Source organism: Perissodus microlepis, chromosome 12 (assembly GCF_051167445.1).
Source record: "Perissodus microlepis isolate ML-2025 ecotype Zambia chromosome 12, ASM5116744v1, whole genome shotgun sequence".
Lineage (NCBI taxonomy): Eukaryota > Metazoa > Chordata > Actinopteri > Cichliformes > Cichlidae > Perissodus > Perissodus microlepis.
The window spans coordinates 3966180-3979395 of NC_140472.1; the positions used below are offsets into that span (position 1 = coordinate 3966180).

Here is a 13216-nt window from a genome sequence, read left to right on the forward strand (position 1 = left end):
GTTGATCCTCTTCTAGGTGCTGTTGGAATTCCTCAAGTTCCATCTGCTTTACTCGCTCTTCGAGCTGGGCTGTTTCCAGGTCTGATAATGCGTGGGAAGGGAATCTGCCTATCAACGAGCGTGATGCCCTTGTGGACCTGGAGCTGGAGCTCCTCTGGGATGAGCGTGTTTTACCACTATGTGAACACTGGGAAGCAGTAGCCGGTTGCTTGGTTTGAGTTTGTCCCTCAAGAGGGAGTGTTGAAACCTCATAATCGGTTAGGTAAGCAGGTGGCCGTCTCTCTCTCTGCGAAACACGTGGGGGTGCTGAGTCAGCCTGGACATCTGTCTGTTCCATACCTTAATCAGTACTCTAATCCGGCTCGAAGGACCATAAAATGGAGAGAATGTTGTCTCCGGGAGTTTAGCTGATTTGATTTAGAGCGGCAGGGTATGGTGGGTGTGTTCCAGTTAAAGAACACGGAGGCAGCTTCCAGGTTTGGGAGATTTATTCAGCTGTGGTCTGTAGTAACGATACATAAAGCAACTATCAGTACAGCACACATAAAACATTCAACATGCCCAGACATTATTTTAGCACAGAGGTAGCACAAGGAACTGTATTCAACACTCACATCTATAACAACTTCAGTAATTACACCAGATTTATAATTAGCATTAACTAGCTTAGTAGCTTACATAGCATATTAGCGTATTAGCATAGTCACGAGGGAACAAATACATACAATAGCATCTGACATACACAACATCATGTAAACAGAACCCACCTTCTGGCATTCACACACAGCAATAAACCAAAACCCACGAAATGCTGATGAGAGGACACAAGGAGCAATGCTGGCTATCAGCAGCTACAAAGGCAGACTAGCAGCACACGGCACAGAGTGGTGCATTCAAGGAGCATCAGCATAGATATGGTGAGTTCAATGACGTAGGACATATCAATTTCCACAGTGCAAACACTATATAAACAAACCACAACACTTCAACCAAGCAAATAACGTGTAAACAGTGGGCTTTCTAACAATGTTAATTTCCTCACTAATTTGGTTTGGTTCCTCTATCATAATGCCATCCTTACTCAATTTAGTTATTTTTTTTCTTTGTTTGTCTACGCTTCTCAAGACTATAGAAATAAGATGAATTTTTTTCCCCATGTTCAATCCACTTGGCTTTGGACCTTACATATGCTCCTTTAGCCTTAATCAAGTACACCTCATCTAGTTGATTTTGTAAAGATTGTAAGCATTCTGACTCTTCTGCAGTCATACAAGGCTTACCACATAATAAATGTATTTGTTCGATTAGATTTTTCTGTTCACATATGCGTAGGGCAGACACTTTCTTTCCCGTTTCTATAGCTAGTTGTTTGACACTATATTTAAGCCATTCCCATTTACTGACATTAGTCATCATCATATTGTTAATTTCTAATTGAATTTTTTTAACTTGTGTACAGAAATCTTTGTTTTGTAATAAACTATTGTTAAATTTCCATAAGTTCTCAGATCTTTGTTGTTTACGTAGAGATAATGAGAGACTTATGAGACAATGATCAGTAAGTGGGGTTGATTGGGTTTCACATTTAGTAACATATGATGATACTGTTTGGGAGACAAGCCAATAACATACGTTCTTATTTGTTGGACTAAACCAAGTGTATTTCTTCGTATTTGGGTTTGTCATCCTCCAATAATCCATCATATTAGTTCTTGTACAAAAGTCACAAATAATGCAATCGTGTTCTGGTTGCCTGTCAAGCCATGAGTTAGGTGCCAGGTTAAAATTGCCTCCAGTTATTACCTGGGTAGAACCATATTTATTACTCCAATTTGCAATTAATTAACTTAAGTTTAACATCATGTTTCTATTTAGAGACCTGTTATTGTATCCATACACGTTGATAAGAATAATTTTCTGTTCACAGACTTCTACCAACACCATGATCCAATGTCCCATTCCATCGCTTTTATGATCAATAACCTTCCCTGCAAATTTGTTAAATAAAATCATCACTCCTGCTGAGTGAGTAGTACCATGTGAATAAAGAATACTTTCTCCCCATTGATGTTTCCAAAACATTTCCTCTTCCTTACTAGAATGTGTTTCTTGTAAAAACAGAATGTTTGCCTTAATTTCTTTGCAGAATAGAAACATGGCCTTACATTTGACATTGTTTTTTAAGCCTCGAACATTTAAAGAACTTAATAGAACAGCCATATATAAGATGAAGAAAAAACAAAATACAAAACAAGAACAGTATCGGCTAGGCACTGACAAATGTAAAACACTGGGCGCGAATAACGTTACAGGTGCTTGTGAAGGGCATGGCTGCAGGAGACAAGTCCGTTTCTGAGTTACTCAGAGAAGTTGCTAACCGCTTAGATTGTACGTCTTCACCTCAGTCTGAGAGAGTATTGCAGCAGTGTACTGGAGATGAAGTGGTCCCTGGTCCAAGTTCTCATCAAAACAGCACAGTGTTAACGTTAGCAAAACGCTGTTCAGGGTAAGTAACGATATGTCATTACTGCTCAGTTAGTCTGTCTGTCTGCCAAAAATGAGCTTTTTAATAAGTTCAGTCACAGATTTTTTTTTATACTTTTTTTTATCATAGCAAAGAACTCAAATTAGGTAAGAGAAGATAATCGTCTTGTGGGTTAATGTCTGTATCACTATTTACATTGTTGTAGGTAATAGTTAATCATGACTGTTTTAAAATGTCTTATCTTCTCTGCTAATATGGAAGTCAAGTAATCTATGTGAACGAAAAGAAAGCAATTTTAGTTCAATGTAGTGATTTTGTAAGCGGGTATAATGCTTGCAAATTAAGTAGCAATTAATCTAAGCTTTTAGAATGTTTTCTTTAATATTGTTTTTCCCTTTTTAAAGCTGAAGTCGCAAGACTGTTTGCCCCTTACAGAGCGAGGCCTTCCTCAGCGCCACTTTCATCTCTGACCCCGCAATCTTCCAAGAAAGCATGCCGCTCCATTTACATACACACCTTCTTCTGTTTACATGATCATATGTCAGACACAGTGCCAGCTAAAGCAGTCAAATTTGACCTAGCAGCAGCTGGACTTGGAGAGAACCGGATTTCATTCCAAGGTGATGCTACATGTCATTTGTTAATATTTCAAGATTTAGTTAAACTATTTTCTTTATTCTTATATGTACCGTTTTTGTAGTAATGTACAGTAAGTAATGTGTTTTACAGGAAAGGATGATGACCCAGAAGTGGTCAAGGCGAAGATTGAGGATACCTTCCCTCAGCTAAAAGACACAGGAGGGTTTGAACTGCTGAGAATCTCGGGTACAACACGAAGCCGTAACCTGTGCACAATCCCAAGCCCAGACACTGGATATACAGTGCGATATCTCCGCAGCCCATTGAGTGGAATTGGACAAGCTTTGATCTATATATGTTAGGATGCCTGGGTCGTTGACCCAGGGTTTTTGAGTTTATTATTATTTATAAATTCTAGTCTTTGGTTTCTTTGTTAGAGTTCTGTCTTTTGGTTTATGTCTCTGTCTTCTCTAGTCGCTCTGTCTCCCCTGTCAGTTATATCCCCTTGTCTAGTTCGCGTCTCTGTGTATCCTTAGTTGCTATATCCCCGTGTCCAGTCAGTGTCTGTGTTTTGCCCTGGTCCCACGTCTCTGTTCCCTCTGTAGTGCCTGCATGTGAGTCTTTGTCTTTTGTTCAGTCTGTGTTTTGTGTTTCCTGTTTTACTTTGAAGGTCTCTGTCTCATCTCAGTGTGTTCAGTTTACGCTTCCTTGTCTCGTCAGTTCTGATTTGCCCCAGCTGTGTTTCCCTCCTGTTACCCATTCCCTGATTGCTCCCTCTGTGTATTTAAGCCCTGTGTTTCTTTGTGTCTGTGTCGCGATCTACCGTTTACCTAGCTGTGTGTTCTGTCAGTCCTCCGGTTTAAGTTTATTTTGATTTTTCCAGTTATGTTATATTTGAGTTTAACATTAAAGATGTTTTGAGTTCACGTTTGTCTCCGGAGTCTGCACCTTGGGTCCTATTCCTGTCTGCACACAGCCGTCACATAACAATATAAGGCCACTGCAGAAAAGTATTGATTTGGAAGACGTGAGTAATGACTAGGGTCAGAATATGTTATTTGCATGTATTAATAAACTAGTTCAAATGGCTAGCTAAGCTCAACTATGTGTCAAATCACTTTAGCTGTCAGCTGGTTAGAAACATGACTGCATATGAGTAATAATGGTTCTGAATGTGTATGTAAGCAATTGTTAGAAAAGGTTTAGAAGGAGATGTCATTTTGTGTTTACAATTTGTTTCTGCTTCTCACGTTGGCAAATGTGATTGCAGAACTGTCAAAATATTTTCTCATCACGCATGCACCAAGTGTGTGTGTGTATGTATATATATATATATATATATTTGTCAAGAGATTTTTGTTTTTATATAATTTGATCAGCTTCATGAAATGTGCTAAGCGATCTAAATGTCTATGTGACTTTTCGCTTAATAACTTTTGTGCCAGCTACTGAACCACTTCCTGTTTTTCAGAGAACAGATGTAGACAGGAAACTGCAGGTTTGCAGAGCGTGCTTTTATTATGTGCTGATTCTGTTTTTTCTGAGTGACGTTGTTATTTTTACACACACACACACACACACACACACACACACACACAACATGTGCTGTATAAAATAAAAGTACGCAGGCAGCAGCAGCACAGTTCGCAAGGTGCGTTCATTGCTGCCCACGCGTGTAAAAACGACTGCAGTCTCTGTGTTTTCTAACTCAGGTGTCTTAGCTGAAGAATTACAGGGTGATTTTTAGAAATCCCCTGTCATACATATATATATATATATATATATCCATATTGTCTGTAGAGCCTGAAAACGCTCCAGCAACAAGGACCCCCCACAAAATGCCTGAATTGTGACATTAACATTCCTTTAAATAAAATGAAAAACCACATCACTAAATGCACAAGGTAAGGAACATCTTTGATTTTTTATATATTTTAGTATACAGTGTGGAAACTAAGTAAATCCACTTTATATATATTGGTGATGGATGCTGAAATCTCTGCCAATCCCTCTCACAGTTCATTGAGTGGTGCTGAACCTCAGTCTGTTACTGAAAGTCAGGCTAGGCCAGGGGTGGGCAACTCCAGGCCTCGAGGGCCGGTGTCCCTGCAGGTTTTAGATGTGTCCTTGAACCAACACAGCTGATTTAAATGACTAAATTAGCTCCTCAACATGTCCTGCAGTTCTCCAGAGGCCTGGTAACGAACTAATCATGTGATTCAGGTGTGTTGACCCAAGGTGAGATCTAAAACCTGCAGGACACCGGCCCTCAAGGCCTGGAATTTCCCACCCCTGGGCTAGGCAGATTTGTAGTACAACAGCAAGGTCAGAGGTCCCATCCTGTAGCAACAGTGATGCCTGGAATCTGTCCTGCGGGGTAGAGGAACCAGATGGTATCATCTTCGAATCCACCTTAACCTCAGCAAGAGCAGAGCAATTGTCAGGTGATATGGTAGTGCAGGAAGATGCATCTCATCAAGATGAGGAAAAGTCACTTCTAGGGGAAAAACCAGGTAGTGACAGGTAGTGATGGGCAGATGAAGCTTCATGAAGCACTGAAGCTTTTCATCCAATTGGTTCATCCCAGCGCAAAGCTTCTTGAAGCTTCATTTGCTCTAGTAGGACACCTACTGGACGTAAAAATATTAGTTGTCATGAATTTGAAGAGTGTGGCCTTTTGCACACAGCCTGTAAATGTCAACAACAAAAGGAGTGTGTAAAACATCTATATTGCAGTGATGGCAGTATACTGTGTATATTTATACTGGCAGTATGGAAAATGATTATTTGGAAATGCTTAAAATGGAAATGATCATTTACTGTGAGGTGAGGTGTGGTTGGGGTGTGGACAGTGGTTGTGCTTTTGTAACGTTGAGGTATGGACAGCTACACACTGAGGCTTTGAGCCTCAGTCCTGCCTGTTCACATTTTATTCTGTAAAAACTAAATTTTCACTGCTTTTATGACCTTTTTAGTGGGGAGAACATAGCTAGGATTTAATGATTTAACAAATCTTTTAAATCCTTTATCCTTCACAATGCTAAATGGCTGGGAGTCCTCAATAACCATGCTAACCAGGTCTTCATCTATTTGAGATTGTTCTCCTGAGGAAAGACAATAAAGACAAAGCACAAATATAAATATCACACACGTAACTTATAACAGTTGTATAATATTGTTATATCATTTAGTAACATTACGGCATGCTATATTATCATTGCATTTGATGGCTCACCTGGTCTTGCTCCACAATCGGTGTTCCCCTTATTCTCATGCAAAGCTCTGTAGTGCCTAAGAATGGATGAGGTGTTGTTGTTATATCCCAGCTCCCTGGCACATAGCAAACACTTCACCTTGTACAAAAGTAAAGACAGCTTAACATAAATTGTATTGCACCATCAGTATTATCAAAATACATCTTCTGTAGAAATTTACATACCTTGTTGGGAGGAATAAGATCAAAATGTTCCCACACAGGGGAGGACATCCTCCTCTTCTTAGCTGGCTCCATTCTCTCCTGACTTTCTCTCCTCACTCTCATAAACTTGTAAATGGTAAATGGCCTGCATTTGTATAGCGCTTTTCTAGTCCCTAAGGACCCTAAAGCGCTTCACACTACATTCAGTCATTCACCCATTCACACACACATTCACACACTGGCGATGGCAAGCTACATTGTAGCCACAGCTGCCCTGGGGCGCACTGACAGAGGCGCCCAAACTCTCACTAACCGCAGCTCTCCATCAAACACCCACATTTTTGAATGAAGTCTGAGGGGTTTATATCGCTGTCATATCTCGCGGCAAAGTTCGAACCACTTCATGAACCAGTCACGTGGTACAGCCTGATGTGTGGTTGTGTGCAGACAGGAATAGGACCCAAGGTGCAGACTCTGGAGACAGTCGTGAACTCAAAACAGCTTTAATGTAAAACTCAAAATATAACATAACTGGAAAAAATCAAAATAAACTTAAACCGGAGGACTGACAGAACACACAGCTAGGTAAACGGTAGATCGCGACACAGACACAAAGAAACACAGGGCTCAAATACACAGAGGGAGCAATCAGGGAATGGGTAACAGGAGGGAAACACAGCTGGGGCAAATCAGGCCTAACGAGACAAGGGGAAGCAAAACCAGACACATTAACATCAGACATGGACTTTCAAAGTAAAACAGGAAACCCATAACACAGACTGAACAAAAGACACAGACTCACATGCAGGCACTACAACAGAGGGAACAGAGACGTGGGACCAGGGCAGACACAGACACTGACTGGACACGGGGATATAGCAACTAAGGATACACAGAGACGCGAACTAGACAAGGGGATACAGCTGACAGGGGAGACAGAGCAACTAGAGAAGACAGAGACATAAACCATAAGACAGAACTCAAAGAAACCAAAGACTGGAAATAATAAATAATAAACTCAAAAACCCTGGGTCAACGACCCAGGCATCCTAACACAGCCGGGCAGCGAGGCTTCGGACGTCATCATTTTCAGCTCCTCCCATAAATGAAGCAAGCCTCGATACACGCCTCGCGGAAACGCTCCCTCAATTACTCGACACAAGCTTCGAAGCCTTGATACAGAACGTCACATCACTAGTGACAGGAATTAAGTTAGGAACATACCAGACAAATGGCAAAAATTACATATATTTTATTTCTTTTGATTTATGTGATCCATACAAATGTGTACCTTTCAGAGTGGAAATGTGAACAAGATGCAACCAGAGCAGCCTGGCTCTACAAGTCCGAGTTACTTTCAAAGTATAAGACCAGAAAGGCAGTAGTCCTGCAAATGGACTTGCGGGAACGTATTGTGGATCAACTGAGATCACTTATCTCCCTCTACAAAGCCCCAACGGTAGAGTGGGCGGGCCCTGTCAGATGCAAACTGGAAGGTATTGTTTCTGTATTGGGAAAACATTAGAAATCCAGTGACTGACTAATTCGAAACTTCACAAGTTTTTTTTTTCTTCTTTCTTTTAGGGGATGTTGCTGTTGGAGAAGGGGTGACGAGATTCTTCTTCTCAAAGCAGGGCTCTAGAGTGCGACCAATTTGGTCGCAAATGCGACCAAATTTTTCAGTGGTGCGACTAAAAAAAAATATTTGGTTGCACCTGTGCGACCAACTGTTCGGGTAGCAAAAAAAAAAAAAAAAAAATCTGCAACCTTCCCTGTGGTCAACAACAGACACACATTATGCCCCTATCGTGGACTAAACCAATCAGAGATAGTAAGGGGCGGGACCTCTCTGATTGGCCGTGGTCCAGTTGAAAGTGCAGGTGGAAGTGGGAGGTGAGTAGCTTGAATAAAGCGATATCAATTCATTAAATCCTGAATCGACTTTTAAATATAACTGTGTTTTGCCAGAAACGCCAGATTCTCAGATTAAAGCTCACAAAACCATTTCAACAACAACCAAACAGCAAATGAGAGCAGGTACACACAGGTACAAGGAATCAGCTTTGTCTTTCTCGGCTTTCTCACCCGACAGCTTTCTCACCCGACAGCGTGTCCGTCTACGGGCCGTAGACGGACACGCTGTCGGAGCTTAGCGGTTCTGATGCGTCGGGTCCGCGCTGTGATTACGTCTTTTTGCGCTGATTCTGAGCTGCAGGTTTTGTCTCTCTCCAACCAAAATTCGCCGAGCCAGCAGGAAAAGAAGCAGCAAACTGCGCTTCACATTTGATCAATGTCGTCATGAATTTTGCTGTTTTGCTTCCACGACTATTAAAATCACACTTCATGCACAGCTAGCTCTCTCTCTGTCTCTCTCTGTACTTCAAGAACAGTTTCCAGTCTCCAATCTCTGTTTTCTGTATTATTCATTCGCTTAGTACCCACCAGTCTACAGTTGTTTACAGCGCTGCTGTCTTTTTCTTTTCTTTTTTCTTTTTTTCACTTAAATGACCTCGGACAAGAAAGCCTATTTTTTCTGTTGTTCAATACTGAAGAAATTTAAACTTTATATGCAGAACATTGTAGAATATTTTTAAGGTTATCTGCCATAAAAAGCCAGACCAGGAAAATCTCCTTCATGTTTTTCTGTGTTTTATTCTCAGTTACTTTCACACAAAGGCATCTGCTGTGATGTTCACAATTTTGATGAAGTCAGTACTGATAAATGATCAGAATTATAATATTTCTGACTGTCTGAGGCTAAGTTGAATCGAATCGGGACTTTGAAAACCGGAATCGAATGGATTATAGAAATTAGTGATGATACCCAGCCCTAGTGAGCAGCCTAGGCACGACAGAAGTGGATGTAGCTGTAATAGGAAAAGAACTAAGAAACTAACTTTTCTGTTAAGGCCTGATCCTTCTGAAATTCATAGCCAGTGCTCTGACACGGTGTCATCAATCTTTGAATGCTGAAAAAGCACAGTGTATCCAGAAAAACACATTATATTATATAAATTATTATAAAATTTGTGTGCGCCTAACTTTACGCCCATGGCAAAAAGTTAGTCTAGAGCCCTGTCTCAAAGGCAGTTTCTCTAGTACAGTCTGGTTTGCATTTGAATTTTGGTATGTATGTATGTATGAAACTAGACTGGGCACATGTATAGTGGATTAAATAAGAGAATATTTCATCATGTAAAGAAAATGTGTTATGTAAATGAGTTAATTGTGTTAAAATTACTGCCTGGATTTCTCATACGCAACATAACCTAGTTGTACTCTTTTTAGGGAACACAGATCTTACAAGACTGTTTGATGGTGAGCCAGAACACCGCTTGTTTATGTTCCACATAAACCTTTCACAATAAAGCTCAAGATCCTGTTGAGACTTTTCAAAATAAACTGAATCACGTGAAAGAGCAGATTATTTACGAATGAGAATTAAAAAAGAGCCGCCAGGTGCTAAAAAATAAACCTTAGACTCAAACGTTAGAACAGGCTTTTCCCCGCAGCGCACCGTGAAATAAATACTCACAAAGAAAACGGCGGCCTTTACAACTTATGTCTAAAAATGTATAGTTTCATGCATCGGTTAAAACACTCGACTCCAGCTACATGACGCGCAGCTGGAAACACTTCACGCAAGTCGAGCTGCCCGAGATTCACAGAATTTACAGAAAATGTTACATTTTTGTGATTTATATCGTTATCGGGACGATAGAATTCTTATATCGGGATATGAGATTTTGGTGATATCGCACAGCCCTATGCCCTATATGTAAGTGGTCATCTTTTATGGTATTTCTCCATAAAAGATTCAAAATAATGAATATAGGATGTCATCATAGTTTAAAACAATCTTCTGTTGCAGCGTCTTGTGCACAACGAAAAGCCCTCATCAAGTTTTGGACAGGATGGGAAGTCTTGCCGAGAGAAATGACTGTGGAAGTGGTCAACAGCAGTCTTCCAAAGTCTTCCATCTGTTTTGAAGTACTAGGTCTTCCTGCACACTACTGTACCTATGAGTCATTTCTGATGGAAATTGAGGTGTGTCTCAAATCTACTGACTCAGGTTTTGGTCTGGTTTAGGATTGAATCCATAACCACATGGTAAGATTAGACCATTTTTCTCTTTCTTGCATCACATTACTGTACTCAGTGTTCAAAGAAACTGACAATCTAGTGAGTTCTAGTTCCTTTAACAGCCAGCTGCAGTACTCTGGACAGCTTTACAGGTACCAATGGAAGCAATGAAAATACAGAAGAAAAAGTCTTTCTCAAGATCTTGCAAAACTTTTGTGGGATCTTGTAAATTTTGACATAATTAGTTCTGTTTAGTATGGTGCACAACAGCAATTTTCCAAGATCATACTTTGGCAATAAATGGACGTTGAGAAGTCCTTCACCAGTCTTATTGTCATGGACATATCTTATCTTTTTTTCTCTACATTGATATACAGGACAACTAATAAAATCTAATTTGTCATTCTTTGTGAAATGCACATGCGATTTCATAAAACAGGAAATTCAGTGCGATTTACAAAACACAGTTATATGCAAAACGTGCATGCTACTTTCATGCTACACATTCTACAAACAAACATTTATTTTGTCATGAATAAAACTTGTATTACTGAAAAAACAACAACAAAAAAAACCAACCCCTCTTAACTTTAAGATCTTGATGCATGCTCAATCACCCAGGTAAGGAAATCCCAAAAAGTTGAATCTGTGCCTCTGGACATAGTGTTGTCAGTGGAAGAAACTCATCCACTATCCTGACCCGCTTCTTGAAGATAGGAACCACCACCTTGGTCTGCCAATCCAGAGGTACTGCCCCTAATCTCCATTCAACATTGTAGAAGCCTGTCAACCAGGACAGCCTTACAACAGCTAGAGCCTTCAGTTATTCAGGGCAAATGTTTTCCAACCCAAGGAGTTGTTTAACTGATGTGGGTCCGTTTGGAAGAGAAAAACCCTTCTATACGTGTAGAGAGCAGGGGCCAGCCAAGGTAGAACTTTAAAAGCTAAATAGTTTATTTACAATAAAAACAAAGAATCAAAACAGCCCTGATCAGGAGGAAACAAGAAATATAATATAAAAATAAAATTCTGTGTGCTGGCTGCCGCCCATTACACACTGCACCCGACCCTTACGGCGCTTGCTGCGGGTGGTGGTCCTACAGGAGGGTGGGCTCATGCTCCTTTTTTGGGCTGTGCCCAGGCAGACCCCATGGAGTAAGGCCTGTTAACAAACACTGAAGCCCAATCAAACCAGAATAGGAATAGAAATTTTTAACAAACTAAAATAGTAAGGAACATCAGCTCCTTTGCTGGAAACTCCCGATATACCAGCAGACTAGTGGATCAGAAGGTTAACATTGGCTTACAATATCTAGTGATTAAAGCTACGTTTGGAGGGTGCTCAAGCCTGGTCCGAACTTGTCTATGACTTGCAGGATCGCCTTACCCTTCGGGATCTTTTTGGGATTTCCGTCCTCCTGTGCGCGATTAAAGAAATCAAGCACACCTGTTTTTCATTTGCTGATTAGCTGGCTACTACTTATGCTGAAAGCAAACCTTCAGTCTTTCCCTGAGTGTTGAAATAACTGCGATAGTGAAACCTTCTCCAATCAAGAAGTCCCTGTGTTTATCTCTGTGAGAAAGCTGTGGAGGAGAATCTTGTTCCTGTGTTGTGGGATCGGAAGCTCTGGATTTCCCTGTCGGACTTCCCTTTACAACGGACTTTGTAAATAGAGACTTGATTTTCCAATGCATGTGTAATGGGAAGGCTTTAGGACCCAGGGGACCCAATGGATGGTATAAAAGAGGAAGTAGCAGCAGGTGCTCTTCATTTTCCACTGACGAGCGGCTGTGAACAATGGTTGTGTGAGTAGGTGAAGAGCCTGAGAAGTTTTAATTGTCTGCTACACAAACAGTTTTTTTAAACCTCTACAGCAGAGGTTCGAGTAGTGATTTTAGAAGATAAGCCAAGATAAGCCAGGTGTGCAGCAAACACAGTTGTCTGCTGGAGGGCAGGCTGCACATGTGAATTTGTCACTGTTTTTTCCTCCTTCTCTTTTAACATTCTTACTAAAATAAACAGGGCCACACTAAAATAAAAACCAAACACCGTAACTGATATGACCTGGATCCTGTCGACAACGCCAAATAATGTAGCGTCTAAACGCCACCGAGTAACCGCTAAGGGCCTCTATACTACTTGTGCAAACTTACGAAGGGTTTGGCAGTGAGCCAGTATCGGATGGGACCTTATCACTAAATAATAAACAGATGCTCCTTAGTTTCAGAAACAGCCAGAAAGAGTATTAGTAGTTAAAGGTTCTTCTCTAAATAACAGGGGCGATTCTAGGATCAGAGCTTTGAGGGTGCTGAGCACCCAGAGAGCTGCCCAGCCAGGCAAGATAAACCTGTCTCTGTCAGTCCCTGCATCCTTAAATGTTGTCCCGAGTTCTCTCTGACTGTCACTTTGGTGCATTTAAACCCCTGTTCCTCCCTGCCCTCATCGTCTGTTGTCTTCGTCTCCGTTATCAGTCATCATAATTTTACCATCTCTGTGCAAGTCTGCAAATTTCTTTATTAAATCATAAGATTCTTAAATTCATCAAGTCTCTCTGTGCCTGGGTCCTCGTCACAAAACATGACATCACTGTTTTGTACATTTTAACACAATTTAATCCCCACATTTGTGAAAGAAAAGCAAAACACTTTTT

The 13216-nt window shown here is 40.7% G+C and overlaps 1 protein-coding gene across 1 annotated transcript; it reads left to right on the top strand.

Annotated features, from left to right (window-relative positions):
* Positions 1–3023: 3023 nt before the first annotated feature.
* On the top strand, positions 3024–9850 carry LOC146375642 (uncharacterized). The gene is made up of 10 exons (XM_084946710.1): positions 3024–3105; positions 3215–3415; positions 4054–4091; positions 4865–4968; positions 5083–5130; positions 5366–5577; positions 7781–7978; positions 8067–8117; positions 9573–9608; positions 9771–9850. The coding sequence occupies exons 1-10, from the start codon at positions 3024–3026 to the stop codon at positions 9848–9850; spliced, it is 1050 nt and encodes a 349-aa protein (XP_084802836.1).
* Positions 9851–13216: the final 3366 nt, after the last annotated feature.